This window comes from Pararge aegeria, chromosome 20, assembly GCF_905163445.1.
Source record: "Pararge aegeria chromosome 20, ilParAegt1.1, whole genome shotgun sequence".
Taxonomy (NCBI): domain Eukaryota; kingdom Metazoa; phylum Arthropoda; class Insecta; order Lepidoptera; family Nymphalidae; genus Pararge; species Pararge aegeria.
In genome coordinates this window covers 12890953-12907185 of record NC_053199.1, presented here as the reverse complement: position 1 = coordinate 12907185, position 16233 = coordinate 12890953, and the positions used below count along the sequence as shown (strand labels likewise).

Here is a 16233-nt window from a genome sequence, read left to right as displayed (position 1 = left end):
TAACATGCAGAATAACTAAGTAAACTTTGTACCTATACGGTTTTCTTTTTCATAGAATCTTGATCTAACAAGGAAAGTACCTACCTAGTAATTTTCTACATTGTATGATGTAGGATTATATGATTTATATGCAACCTAATAAGTCATCATATTGATTTTTTCCACTACGTTTTAGCCCTTAGACGGCTTACCTATATTTTTTGTAAATGTTTGTTTGTTTTATATTACGTGTTTACTAATTGGAATTATATCAAGATGTTTACTGTGGAATAAAAAAATTTCTACTTCAAAGTTAGCTGTTGATTTCGATCTCACCAGCTGGTGGATGATGTAGTCTAAGATGGCAACAGGCTGACCTGTTAGGGGAATGGCAGTAATATTAAACCCATACCCCTAATCGGTTTCTAGGCGACATCGTACCAGTACGCTAAAGCTTTATCGGTAGGATGATATCTAGCCACGGCCAAAGCCTCGCACCAAACAAAGTATAGAATATCGATTAGTTATTGTCCATTACATAGAACTAATGGATTTTATAGGGATTTCAAAATTGCACTCTCTTATGCCGCTTGTAGGTATATATGTACTTTGTATAGTTTTCGAGAATTAAATTTAAAAGTTTTGTAATTAGATTGGTGAGGTAGACGTCGTATTTCCTAACAGTTTAAAATAATCCTTTTATTAAAAGAGGAAGGCAATTACGTACTGGTCAATAAAAATTGCCACTAAAAAAGCAAGAAGGTCTTGCAACAATAAGAACTTTTAAAAAAATATTATGAAATCAAAATAAGTACCTAGGTACTTTCTCTTCTTCATTTTTTTGCTTTTATTTTAAGCTAAATTTAACAAAATTTTTTTTTTCTGTTCTTAAAATACTCAAAATTAAAAAAATATTACTAACTTAAGACCAGTAGAAAAATATTTGATTATACAGTGTTTGTCTAGTCATTATTCTAAAATATTCCAGAGATTTTAAGTTCGTGTCTAATGTCAAATGCCATTCATATGTCATTTGACATTTCGGAATTCGGTTGCGTGAAGGTACTAATAGACATAAACAAGAATTGAATTGAAGGTACTAATTCAGCCTTCAGTTTCACACAAAAAATATATAATTAATTTTTAATTCAAGTGATCTGAAAAAGAATAAGTGAATAACAGTGATAATCGTAAATAAAAAGACTAATGTAAGTCATTTTTCTAGTATAGGTACTAGAATATCTCATAAAAACGTCTTACACGTGACGTAGAGGTTATCTTAGGAACAACAATTCCCAAATGTATTGCAAAATAAATATAAAATTGGTCGTTGTGTGACTTTGTCATGAGATTTTAAATTATAAAGGAATGTTTTCGGCTCCAGGCTGGTAGCAGGAATTATTGACAACAACTGAATACTGCTAATTTTTAGTTGACAAACGAGTAAAACCTAAGAGCTTGTGATCCATAGTGGAACATGTTAATCACTTAACTGACAAGGCAGGCAATAAATAAAATCATTTTACACAAAGAAACAAAATACATCTGATATCAATGCACCTTTGCCCGACTGACTGTTGATTTCAATTATGTACTTATACAAAAATAAGATATATGTATATCTAGGTCATTGAAATGAAGTTCAAAACATATTCGGGTTATATCAAGAGCAGTTCCCACCGGTATATTCAGACTTGTTTGGTACATACCGGCTTTGTGCCCAGTTCTTGGCACTTTTTTGATAACCTATTCCACATTTACTGCGTATTGTAGACCCATAACCGCTTATGAGCAGAACACACTGAATTTCATTGAGTCAGACATTGATCTAGTTGTATGTATTATTTTTTTATCAGAGTTTAATGATTGCATCTCTGAAGGCTAAAATATGTACTTCTAAAATACTAAAAAGAGAAAGATCTGACTGAGGATTGAGAATCTTTATTTGAGTCTTATTTATTTGTTTTGCGAATGTTCATACATAGTTTCATTTAAATCAACTGATAACATTTAAGTGTAAGTAAGTCTTATTTATTTGAGTAAAGGCATGCCTTGGGTGGCTCATAAAACTAATAGGAGAGAGTGTTTTACAGCATAGACACACCACTCTGCTTCAATCCAGTTTTATGAATACTGAATACTTGAATGTTTATTAATTTGTGACCAGAACTATGGCTTAACACATTCTCCGAGCCACAGAATGGGTAGTCACAATTTCTTATCTGTGCTGGTACTCAGAGTTTGAACAAAAAAGGGAAATCCTTCATTAAACTGTAATGTTAATTGTTGGGCTTAAACAAAAATGATTACTACTCAGTACTTACCTAACAGTTGCCAGACCAACCAGGGAGTTATAAGAACCCAGGGCCTAGTGTAGCATAGTCCACTTATCCCAATATGCTACCATTTGACTTAAAACCCAATTAATTGGATTGATTTAGATAAGTCCTATGTAATGGACAATAACTAATCTTTTCTATTATTATTAAGTAGAAAGTATGCAGTCTATTTAAAACAGTTTTGTGATTTTTTGAAACTAGGTATCTATTGAAAATATCTAAATTTAAAGGTAAACTGGAATATGTATATGAAATTCAAATTCAATATGGCAGCTGCAAAAAGATTTTTAGTCAATAGTCTAAAAGAAGTGTAGAATAAGTCCTAGCTATTTAGGGAATCATTCAAAAGTTCATATAAAATCATTGCTGTTCATCTGCTATGGTTACCAAGCACAGGCCAATCTTGTTTAAAAAAAGTGTAGATTATATATGACGGCTGCCTAAGGGTCAAACTATCAGCTAATTATCATAGTAAGCAGTCAGGTTTTTGATAGTTTGTATTTCAGACTTCTTGTTTTATTTCACTACTTATGTTTGGTTATCAAAACAATGTGAACTAATGACCTATGTACGTCAACAGTAGGCGATGAGGCATAGAATATGCTTGCGTATTGTCAGTACAGTTCTGAATACGAAAATGAGAAGTCACACGTACATTGATTCTTTGGGCTCGGCCAGGTAAAAATAGTTAACAACTAACACTAGGCTTTTGTGTGTTTATTAATTTTGTTTTTATATGGTTGTTTTTATAATATTCTTTAGTCCTCTTATCAGTTCTATCTTTTTTTTTAATCATAGCTATTTTTAATAAGTATTTAGTAAGTGTTTCTTGTGCATTACAAATCTTGGTAATTGATTAATAGTAAATAATAAATAATTTTTGTGGGGTTATCACTGAGTAAAAAACTGTACTGATTTAAAAAGTCTAAATGTAAATCCCTGATGCTTTCTAGTTTTTTGTTAACCGCTGTGTCTTTTTATTAAATTAGATAACTGGTTGCAGAATTTAGAAGGCAATTCATATTCATTTTCTTTGAAAATTAACTAAGTAGGCAATGCTTTCCTTCCATATTCATTTTTATAAGTTTAATAGTTCTTAAATTAATAATTTATATGGTTTTATGTTTTATTCTTCCGCAGTAGTTCTTAGCTTTTATTTAAATTTTTAAATTTTTTAGTTTTTATATACCTGTTGTTATTTCACCAGAATGATGGCACGAGCCCTCGACGGTAAAGCCCTAGCAAAGGAAATAAAGGATGAACTAAAAATCAAGATCCACAACTGGATTAACGCCGGACACAGAGCTCCATCTCTTCGTTGCATTATTGTTGGTCAGGATCCAGCGAGCCATACTTACGTTAAAAACAAGATTGCTGCTGCAACCGAAATTGGAATAGAGGCACAGACTATAAAATATGATGCGACTTTAACAGAAGAGGCTTTAATTGCGGCTATTGAGCTATTAAATAATGATAAAACTGTGGATGGTATATTAGTTCAATTACCATTGCCAAATAGTATTGATGAGCGGAGAGTGTGTAATGCTGTGGCCCCGGAGAAGGATGTTGACGGATTCCATATAACAAATGTTGGACAACTATGCTTGGATATGCCTACTATTGTTCCTGCTACTGCACTCGCTGTTATAGAGATGTTGAAAAGGTAAGTTTCATATTTAACTAATTTTAAAGAAGTTTAAAAAGGAACTACCTACTTCTCACAATTATTCTTACTATTATTTGAAAGAGGGTAGGGGGAAAGGCTACTTTTTATCCCAGGACAACAAAGGATTCCCACTGAATTTGTAAAAAACCGTAATAAACTCGGCCGAGAAATGCGAGCAAAAGCATAAAGATTTTTGTACTTTTAACAAAAGTTAGGTATTTTAGTATAGAAAATAATTTTCAATACATTAATATTTTATTCGGGTTTCTCTTAGTTATATAAAATTTAGCTGCCAATATAAAGTTGAGTCGTCAGTGACCGTCATTAGCCTAATTGAAGTCCTAGTGCTAAGTACAGCCCTTCTCTCTGCTAGGAGTAGGAACATCATCCTGTTATTAAAAAGGCTAAAACCTACAAAAATGGGATAGACTAAATTGATATGCTCATGAAGTTAAGTTTACTAAATTACCTTGGTCATCTGAAGATCACAATCACAGTAAATCCAAATATATTTAGGTACTTACTTAATGGATGTTTCTATTAAGATATTCTCTAGCAAGATTTTTTCTTACATTTATAATCTAAATTTCTAAATCTAAATTCCAAATTTTAATTCTAAATTTTATACTCTACATTTTGGCGTTGCACTCTCTCTGTTGTTGTTTGAATTATGAATAGATTTTAGTAAAGTGCTCTTGTTTTACAGTATTAGTATTTTTTCAATATCCCTAAAATAATACTGAACATACTCAATATTCGATAAAGACTATTTAACTCAATACACAATCGTTACATATTATGAATATGTTACCGACCTCATTATTAATTATTAGATATTGAGCTTGCCATTTAAATTCTATAGTAATAATAATAGTTTCAATGTTTAGCATATTCTAACAAGAAGTTACATCCGCTATAATTAATTCAGGGTCTTGAAGATTTTATCTGTGTGCCTTGACAGTTTGTAAACACTTTACAACATAATCATTGATAATGCGTTATTAATTATTAATTAATCTTCAACGGTAACGATTTCACGGTTCATTGATAAAGATAAGACTGCAATATTATATTCGTAGTTTGCTACCCCTCTCTTATAATATTAATTTCATAATTTATTTGCCATCTTATATTTAGATTTCATTTATAATATTTTTTCAAATTATAACAACAGATCATAGAATTCATGTTCAAATAGAAGTGGCATACGTTCTATTTTAATTTTATGAATTCATCTCTTCAGATCCTTTTAACGAATAAACCTAATAAGATCTTTTCAATGACATTCAAGTTATGAGTTAGACGTACATATACCGCAGTCCTGTATAACACATATGTAATAATTATTCTACTTTATTTTTTATACGATACTTGTATTACGTATGATATCGAAGGAGTTAGTAAGCATGCCTGGGATATGATGCTCAAATACATTTTAATCGCAACCCACTTTTAACCAGCAACGATAGTCCTTGTATGAAGGTCTTAAAATTTACGTCAAAAATACTTTTCTTTAACATGTGATAATAAATAATCGTTAAATCTTACCAACCCACAATGAAGGAGCGTGGTTGGTCTTTGCTCTTTAATGTTTTATCCTAGGAGAGAGAAAGCCTGTGCCTAACATGCACTGGCACTGGCAGTTAAATTATGTATTAAATTATTTCTTTGAATTATGTTTTTTACTTATAAATATTTTTTTAATTAGATTCAAAATCGACACATTCGGACGCAATGCAGTAGTTGTGGGACGATCTAAAAACGTGGGATTGCCGATAGCGATGATGTTGCACAGCGATAAGAATCACGATAGCGGGCTAGGCATGGACGCGACCGTGACCATATGTCACAGGCATACGCCGCCGGCACAACTTGAACTGCACTGCCGTAACGCGGATATTATAATCACAGCTACTGGTGTGTTTTCTTTTTTTTTTACCTTTATTTTGTTTCTTAGGTTATGAAGCTCTTCTTATAATAAGCGTGCTCAATACTAGCATGCTCAATACTAGCATGGTCTACAAGCTGCTATTACAATTGTTAGCAGTAATAATTTGTAATTTCGAGCATCACTTGCTTTAACGGCGTAGGAGAAAAAACATGATACAACCTGCGTGCCTCAGAGTTCTCCATATAATTCTTAAAGGTGTGAGTAGTCTACCAATCCGCACTTGGCAAGCGTGGTGGGCTACGGTCTGCACCATTCTCATTCTGAGAAGAGACCCGGGCCGGTAATGACTTTGTTACCGTTGATGATGAATAATTTCTTGGACGCGACGTTCGCAGAGGGACTGGAATCGATGCTGAAAAGTAATATCAGCATGCTTACTACTAGCAATGTTTTCACATACATGCTACTAAGTAGCAATTGTTCAATAAAAGCATGCTTATCATGACGGTGTCAAGTTCTTGACTCGGCCGTTAAACTAACTGATTGTTAAGACTTTTCTTCACCGATTTTTTTAAATTTTGTATAAACCTCATGAATATTTTGTTTTCGTTAAGTAATTTTACGATTACCTTTGCCTACTACCGAGAATAATCCAACTTCCTTAAAGTCTGCTATAATGGTGCTAGTACGGGCTAAATAGACGTTAATTTATACGTTTATTCATAACATAGTATGCATGATCATAGCGATAAATATATTTCACGGATTTTATTGCCTTGAGGATGTTAATTTATTTCGAATCTTGCGATTAACATTTCTTGGGAGTCAGGCATAGAAATCGCTACTTAACTTGACGTGAAATCACCAGTGTTACCTTATAAATAAATAATATATACATAGTTAATGTTTTTTATTAACGTAGAAAGTTTACATGAATATGTAATGGATTAATTTGTCGTAGGTGTACCTAAACTCATAAAGGCCGATATGATAAAGCCGGGGGCTACAATAATTGATGTGGGGATCACGAGGATTACAGACGAGCAAGGCAAGACGAAGCTAGTGGGCGACGTAGACTATGATGGTAAGAAACATAATCTCTGTATAGTTTATAATACTCAATCGATACTATGCTAAAAAAGCATATTTATATCTTACACATACACTTTCTATACAGAAATAATGAAATGCCCTTTCAGTTATGAATTGCTAAGAATTTTAAAAAGGAATCTTGATGAATTTTTAATATCTATGAGTGTGAATCTGAAACAAGAGTATTTTTATCTAAGTACTAATTAAGTATGAGATGGTTTATGACGACCTCCTTGGCACAGCAGTTAGAGCTGTGGTTTTTGTCCGAGGTATCATGGTGGATCACAGGCAGTTTGGGAATTTATAATTTCTGAATTTACTCTCGTCTGGTCCAGTCGCTTAAAAGACTCTTGGTTATGGCTGGTAACCATCCTACTGAAGACGTGTGACCGTTCCTGTAAGATGTTGCTGAGAAACCAATTAGGGAGTTATGAGTTTAATATAATCGCCATACAGGTTAGCCCGTTACCATTTTAGATAGCATCATCATTTACCACCAGGTGAGATTGCAGACAAGGGCTAACTTGGGTTAGAAGAAATAATACATTATCTATATACATCCATTATCTAAACTCTCAGTGTTCTCCACTTACCTTCTTCCTGAGTAAACCAAGGCATCAGCAAATTAGGCTTGTGTAAATTCGTCTTTTTAAAAATCCTGCTTTCGTTGTATTGAGTGCAATGCAACGATATAATTAGTCTAATAGTCGTATATGTCGCTACTCGCTATCGTACCACATAAAGCAAGTTATGCATTTTATTAATTTTGAACACTTTAGTATTGTCATAATAATCATTACGAAACATAAAATTTCTAAGCCTCAAGTGCAGTTTCCCCTCCCCTATTAAAGATACCTGTTTTGGATCCCTAACGATGATGAACGATAAGTCATTAGACTTAATATATTTTTTTAATTAATTTAATTTTGTCCTCTCAGAGGTAGTCAAAGTAGCGGGTGCAGTGACCCCAGTACCTGGTGGAGTGGGACCTATGACAGTAGCTATGCTCATGCACAACACTTTCCAAGCTGCGCAGAAGATTTGGCAACAGTAACATGCGATATTAATACCGAACGCCACGTCTATATTATTATTAGATCTACGTTTTATGTAAAACTCAAATATTGTTTCAAGTTTGAATCCTTATGTCGTCATTTATTAAATACCAAACGCACATTATCCCGCACTAATCGTCCATCGCACAATCTTCTCTCGAAATCAAATCACCAAATCAGAATTTCAGAAATATCGGCGTGTACAGTAGCTTTAGTATAAGATTTCAGTCGTCGTTTTCGAGTGTCGAATAATTATAACGTCGGAGTAAAATAGATCTATTGTTAATTGGTTTAAAGCTCAAATTCTATTCGGGTAATGATTTCGGTAGAAAGTTGTGAAAAAAATTAGTAGTACTGCAACTGCGACTCCAACGCGATTGACATTAGATTCAGTTTACTTCGTTGGTATATATTGGTGTATACGGGAAAATGACTTTGCGTTTGCGAGCGTGCAAATCATATACTAAAAGTAGGAATTTGACAATTGCGGTCGGCTTAATGAAATTAATTTTATGATTTTTTTATTTCATGATTTATTTTTAATAATTTAATGAAATAAACTTGTACAATGTTCAACCAACTTTGTAGAACTTACAAACAAATTTGTTTGTGTTTGTTAAATGTTGACCACAATAGTCAATGAATGGAATCTCGCATGAATTCGCAACAGTTTTGTTAAAAAACAAAGTCCTATTTTAACAAAGTGCCTCAAATATTAATTATTAGTATTGTAAGAAACAAAGAAACTATTTATTTAAAGAGCGTTTCTTGTTTTCTTTATAGGAATAAGATAAATGACTTAAAGAAGTATTATAATTGTATCTATAGAGTAAGTTCAATTGTGCTTATGACAACGTTTGACGTTGTGTGTATATCATATAATAATTATTTAATTATTTTGCTATAGATTATATAGGTACGTATCTGGATGGAAATAAGAACTCGAGAAAGTTCGTTATATATACGATTTTAACAAAAATGTTTCAAGAAAAAATCCCTTATTATTTTTATAGGGCCTGTCTACTAGATATGTAGGTATATAATTTTAAGTTGTCATACATTCCTTTGGTGGAATTTTGTTGCATTTTTTTGGTAAAAGTAGTTTATATTTCGTATGTTCTATATATACATGTATATCAATATAAAAATACATTTATCGATTGATTATCCATGACATGCATTTATTTTATTTAGTGACTTTAATTTCGACACCTTTTCACCTTTAAAGACGAGGTGTCAAAGTTGATGTTTAATAATTAAGATTTCAATGTCAAAGAATAAGAACGCAAATATATATTTTTGAATTTACCTAGGTATACGGTTTTTTATAAACAGAATAAACTTATGTTATAAAAACTGTTTTATTACGTACCTTTAATAGGCTTATATTTTATTGTACTGGCTTTAGCCCGCGACTACGTCCGCGTTGTATTTCTCTAGATTAGGGGTCCAATTTCCGTAAGCAGGAAGCATAAGCTATCTTGCAAAATTTCTCAATGATTGATTTAACTGTGAAGCCGTGCATAAACGTTACCGTTAACTTTCTTTTCTAAAAATGAGCCAACAAATAAATAAACTAACACACTTTCGCATTTCTAACATAAGAAGGTATGGATATATTGGATATGCCATAATATGTCCCAAACAAGACAGCCTGGCAAGCCTAACTACTCAATTTTCAAAGAGTCCTGATACTTACATATAACCCAAAAACAGTTGCAGCTTCTGTCTGTATATGTTATAAGTCAAATACACTAAATTTTTGAGCTTACTGTTACCAGTTGTTTAGTCTTTGGTAGGCAAGTGAAGTTAATAAACGTACGATATTGAGCTCGACTTCTGGGAATAAACGGTTGAACTTGTTAATGTTAGACCTGAGACCTACGAGGTGGTTAGACGATATAAAACGATTCTTAGCTCACTGGATAAGCGGCACCAAAACCGCAGCGAGTGGTAAGTAATACCTACAAAAGACAGGTTCTGCATTGCCCAGCAGTAGATAATATGGCAGAAAAAGTACTTCCAGCAATGTAAATCTACTACGGTAGGTAAATTCTTGCCAACATGAGATCAGTATTTTTACGAGTGCATTTAAGAGTGCATGCTGAAATCTTGAAAATGCATTTCTTTGATTAAAGCAGGCGTTACTTTGCGGAAATCCATGATATATTATCAAAATTAAGCTTAATTTGCTATACTCCGCTAAAAGCAGGAGAATCTGCGTGGTGTAATTTATAATTTCTTCAATTCTTATGGAGTATGGAGTATTAACAATTATTCATTGTAAAGTGAACATCTCCTGAGGATGCTCCGGTTTCGGAGCGAAACGTGCGTAGAGGGTATATTGCCGAAGATCTGTTTGGTGTGGAGTATAAGGATTGAAGAAATTATAAATTACACCACGCAGATTTTCCTGCTTTTCGCGGAGTATAGCAAATTAAGCTTAATTTTGATAATAATGCATTTCTTGCCAATTTAAGAAATCGCTTAGACCTATGATGAAGAATTAACTTCATATTAGGAAGGTATATCAATTTCGGAATCGGCAGATATGAAAACCGTGGTAAGTAAAGCATTTTGAACTTTATAGCCAACAAGGAAACCTATGCGGATGAAAATCCCGCCGCGGTCCGTTTCTAAAATGTAGGTACCGAATTAAAAAATGAATATTTGATTAAATCTTAAAGGCTTGCGTACGTTATGCAAGAAAATCACATTAAAATCGTCGACAAGACGTGACAATAAAATTAATTACTACCGAGTAACAGTTTAACAGTTTAACCTGCTACCATCTTAGACTGCTTCACCTACCACCAGGTGAAACTGCAGTCAATAGATAACTCGAAGAGAAAGCGATGAAACCATTAAACCCCTTTTTTCGACTGGGGGAAACGTTAAGACGTTCCTTAAAATCCATGTTTGTAGCAATCCTTATTTAAGGACAGCAGTCGTAAAAACCTTAAAGCGCACGAGTAGGGACCATTCGTGTCCCAAAATAACGTAATTATTTTGTTAGCAAATGTGACCACGTACGGGCCCCTCATTTATACGTGCCCCGCCCGACTTTAATAATATCCTGTATTCCTTCTAAATTTATTTATGTGTGTTAGGCTCAAAAACAAAAACGTTCACTGAGCGAAAAAAACGGCTCACTATATTATTCAATACGCAGATTTGTCATATTGTTGTGCTCATAATTATAATCATAATCATTTAATTGCAAAAAACATATCAAATTACAGATGTTACATAAAGTTATACAGAACCATGTTTAGCCCATTGAAAGGCATGAAAATCTTAACTAAAAAAATAATTAAAAACATTCAGAATTTGATTAATTACAATTAATTTCATTAAAGCTATATAATTACAATCAATATTTAATTAGTTATGTTTTAGTTTATTTTGTTTATGAACTAGCAAAATATGACAGATTTTCATATGATAACTAATTCATTTTTGAATAAATTAATTAATTAAAGTTCAACATAAATCATATAAAATAGATAAAATGCATATGTAAACTAATGTATTAGGTATTAATATGTCAAATAGTAAAATCATTATAAAATATTAATTAGTATAAAATTTCATTCAATAAATTATAAAGTCTATTAAAAAAAATCACTTACAGAGTAAAAACACTTACTAACCAGCCATTTATGCAGTTTTCTCTTGAACGTATTAAAAGTGATCAGGCAAATTGTTGTATATTTTTATAGGCATACGATAACAATTTTTGCGATAATCAGCAGTTTTTGAAACGGGAAGTAAGAGTTTGTTTAGATGTCTGTTAGGATACCTGGTACTGAAATTTACCACCTGGCTTTTCTTTGTAAAAACATCTGTCATATTTACAATATAAAACAGCATACGAACTTCATCTTCTTTAACAACATCCTTTAATTATCGTCCACTGCTGGACTAATGATCTGTCCTAAATATCACTGGTCTGCTCATAATCACCACGCTGGGCAGAAGGATGTGTGACCGTGGTAGATAGTAATAGAAGCACAGATAACGGCGCTTCCCTTCTCCGTTATATTCCTTTAGTCGCCTCGTATGGCGTCCGCGGAGAGGCGCGGTACAACTGTCTTTTGGGTTGCCATGTGGTGACCACATGACATCATAAATCTACTAACGTACCTACTAATTTAACCAGAGGTTTATTTTTAAATTGGGTTGCTACCAACAAATAATAATTTAAGAACCGGTGGGATTTGAATCTCCCTGGTTGTCGTTCTAAATGCTTTGTTAACCAAGCAACGGTTTTCTGATCCGCCCACGCCAAAAGTTATGTACATTGTAATAGTATGGATTTTAATAGGTTAAAGCTATTATTTAAAATATCTTGTTGGAATTGGCGAAGAATGTACTCATATGATATTACTAGCGGTCCCTCGCGACTTTGTCTGCGTATATTTCAAACTTAAAAGATAGGCATATGCTGCCGCAAACTTTTTTTTAGAACATTTACGCAGCGCACGAAACCTCGAAATCTCTCGAATCTCTCAAAAGGAAAAAAAACCTCGATGTGGAAACATTCATAATTAGTACTATTCTCACATGGATCGAGCGTGATAGCCTTCCCCGATAAATGGGCTATCCAATACTGAAATTATTTTTTAAAATCGAACCAGTTCCTGACATCATTGCGTTCAAGTAAACAAACAAACAAACTGTTCAGCTTTATATATTAGTAAAAGATAGGTGTACAGTGTCAACCATTGCCTTTCCTTTTCCTTAGTTAATAAAGATAAAAACCAAGGTACCTGTATGGAAATCGCATCCAATTCAATACTGCTGTCAAATTCATAATTGGAACATTTCGATAACGAAGTAGATAAAGAAGTAGGCCATTTAATTGGGGCATGTATTCTTAGAATTAGAAAAGGCTAGCTGAAGTAAAAATCACAGTGAAATTCGCGTCGCGTGGTGGTCAATGGACAATCCACATCCTTTACGTTCTTAACATACCTAATTTATACCTACCTACTAACGATTAAGCCATTTCGGCTTTTGGTGACAGCAGAAAACGGGCCAACCGTTCTATCTAGTTAAGTAATGTATTCTAGAATAATCTCCCGTGTCATCGCTAGTTGTCCAGCCCGTGAATTTAATATTATCTCTCCTAACACGTCACTCTGTGAAGGTATCACCATACAAGCATTTTCTAACGCGCATTTCAGTTTCCAACATGAAAGCGTAATAAAAAAAAATACTTATTTAAAATTCATTTATTTTATGTACATTCACTCTATAACTTTATTGGGTATGCCAAGTATGTCTTTGGTGACAACCATCGTTTCGGAAGGCAGATGACGTTCTACCGAGATGAAAAAAACTCAGAAGTTGCTCTCTTCAAAAATTAAGAATTTACATTTTAACGTTAATTTTCCTTTTTTTGTGAGATAAAAGCAGAAGCAGATGCTTTCAACAAACCTTGACTTAATGTCAATGAAATTCATTATTTGTTTTATAGGTAGTAAATCCAAAAGATGAAAGGTGTGTGCCGGGGATCAAACTCGGCCACTAGGTCGGTACTTGTTATTAACCTACAATCTTAAAATCAAAGCTTGCGCTGTAATTAGAATATCATAGGTAAATATTGTTAATCTATTAGAAAGAGATATAAATAGATAAAAAGCCTGACTTGATTTAGGACATCAAAGCCAGCCGCTACTTTAGGATAACGCAATGAAATTGGTTTTCTTTTGAAATCCTACTAAGTACCTATATTAGTTTTTTTTAATATTTTATGATACACATGATTTAAGCAGGTAAACTTACGCACCTACTTTGCAGCAGCCCATGATAAACCTCCGTACAAGCTTTGGAATAATCCATGACGACAATAACGAAACGAAAGGTGTGTAGAGATCGTATTTTGAAATGAATATGAAGTTTAAATTTTTTTGTGTGTTGTTAAAGATTTTAAACTAAGATTTTCGTGGTTAATCAACATTTTTTAAATATAGATCGTGATCGTGGTATGTACTGGTTGTGTGTTGTTACTTATAAGAACATTAAACTATAAAGGACACAATACAGATTGTCTGTTTGTTAATTGCAAATAGCAAATTTAGTTTATCTTTCTTTGGCTTTTGTATTCTTTCTTCTTTGTCGTAACACGCTTGCCAGAGTGGTCGTGGTTATCACGGTGGGACATTGTTTGTGGCAGTTGTTACTCGCCTCACGATCATTCGCCACTTCTCCCTGTTTGCAGATAGTCTGGTACACTCATGCAAGGGACCTCCCACTGAAGATTTGATTAGACGGCCGACTGGCGCAGTTGGCAGCGACCCTTCTTTCTGAGTCCAAGGCCGTGGGTTCGATTCCCACAACTGGAAAATGTTTGTGTGATGAGCATTAAGTGTTTTTCAGTGTCTGGGTGTTTATATGTATTTTCTAAGTATTTATGTATATATAATTCATAAAAATATTCATCAGTCATCTTAGTACCCATAACACAAGCTACGCTTACTTTGGGGCTAGATGGCGATGTGTGTATTGTCGTAGTATATTTATTTATTTATTTTTTTATCGGTCCATCGCATGGGTGACCTACCGCGCGCTCTAGTGCCTTCTACCTTGCCCTTGGCTTTTGTAGTGACGTTTAAAACGCAGCTTATATGAAACGCCATTACTGTCGCAGCCCGGACCGACAGCAAGATTGATAGCTTCTTCCATTGCAAACTGTTTTAGCGCTTTTAGCTAAACCAATATTTAAGCTGTACTGCCCATTATGGTGCATTGTATGTCTATAAATTACTAGTCTATAATTACGGGCCGAAGTTGTCTTTTCTAAATTGGTCTAAGGACCTTGATGGACCTATACCTAATATGTATGAACCTAATAGACTTGGGTTTATAGTTCCTACAAAACTCCCATAGAAAAAAAGCATTGTCCTTTAAAATAATTATACGACCGGATAAGATTTAGTAGGTATGCAACGTTGAATTTTTTCGGAAATATTGTTGTTTGCAATTTAAGATGCATTCTAGGAATCGTAGAGCTCAGTATAAATTGAATTTAATATTTTTATTAAAGTGTATCTACTCTTGAGGAAATACCAGTCAAAATAAGTATTTTATGTAAAAAAATAACTTAAAGACTCAGTAATGTCTTAAATAATTCAAGTACTTACCTATTGTTAATTTTATAACGTACCTATTTCAAATATTAGTAAGAGGCATCTGTTTTTTCTATAGAAAATTTAATGAAGAGTACAGACCGAACAGCCTTATCCTATACCTAGTCATATATAGTACTATGAGGTCAAGAATAACGCATCTTTTTTTGCATAGATTATTAATTGTTAGAAGTTTTTTCATATGGCAACACTCAACACCGTAAGTAGAGAAAGAGATATACAGTAGGTAAAAATAAACCTTTCTAATATCTTCTCGGCAGATCCGGTGTCGCATCGCGGTCACACCCTTACACGATTCCGCTGATTGTTTCCAGGATACCGCGCTGCGATATTGCGAAATTGCGTTAACAGCCACTCGGCGACATTGAATCCTTCCACAGAATTTTACTTGAAAAGCTATTGGCTCAAGCTTTTGAAATTTCCCCGTTCGGTATTCCGATTGTTCGAACACAAATTTGTACACCCTTGAAAAAAGTCCATCAGTATTTTTGGTAGTCGTCGTATAACCGCGATGCTTATTTCTGCCGCCAAAAATTGTCGCCATGCTGTGTTCCGGTTTAAAGGGCTTGGTTTTCGGTGTCATTGCAGGCACATGAGGCTTAAGAGGAAAGTATAGGTCAGATTCTCCATACCAAAGTTTTCCTTATCATTTTCACCGTCATGTTCAGTGGACTAAAGACAAATAAAAACTTTTTTGACAAAAATGAATCGTCTTGTTAAATTAGGTACTAAGTATATACTATGATACAGTTTGTATACGGTTTACTTTTATATAGTAGATAACAAGAAAAGTAGCAGTTTTATACACTTTACTAGGCACTGACTTGTAATGTTGATAATAATGTAGTAGTTTATTTTTTTCTTACTTGTTCGTTGTAAAAAAATCTTTTTTTTAAGTTGGCTGAAAGAAAATCTTTTCCTTTCTTGTTATGAAAAAGAGACGTTAAAGAGAATCTTAGACGTAATCTTTCTTAAAAGTTTCATGCCAAAACTAATAATTTAATCGACTCAGTTTTGGATGGGAAAATAAGGTAATCCCAAAGGTAAACTAACCTAA

General features: G+C 33.4%; 1 protein-coding gene across 3 annotated transcripts; it reads left to right on the top strand.

Annotated features, from left to right (window-relative positions):
- Window positions 1–1018: 1018 nt before the first annotated feature.
- On the top strand, window positions 1019–9378 carry LOC120632747 (bifunctional methylenetetrahydrofolate dehydrogenase/cyclohydrolase, mitochondrial). 3 transcript variants are annotated; one of them, XM_039902733.1, is made up of 7 exons: window positions 1019–1041; window positions 1076–1187; window positions 2899–2996; window positions 3526–3981; window positions 5693–5901; window positions 6837–6959; window positions 7906–9378. In XM_039902733.1, exons 3-7 carry the CDS (start codon window positions 2905–2907, stop codon window positions 8019–8021), a joined length of 996 nt encoding a protein of 331 aa, XP_039758667.1. In that variant the 5' UTR covers window positions 1019–1041; window positions 1076–1187; window positions 2899–2904; the 3' UTR covers window positions 8022–9378. The 3 variants fall into 3 exon arrangements, with proteins under 3 accessions (XP_039758667.1, XP_039758669.1, XP_039758668.1); XM_039902734.1 differs by lacking the exon at window positions 1019–1041 and having other exon boundaries at window positions 1055–1187; XM_039902735.1 differs by lacking the exons at window positions 1019–1041; window positions 2899–2996 and having other exon boundaries at window positions 1054–1187.
- The last annotated feature ends 6855 nt before the right edge of the window (window positions 9379–16233 follow it).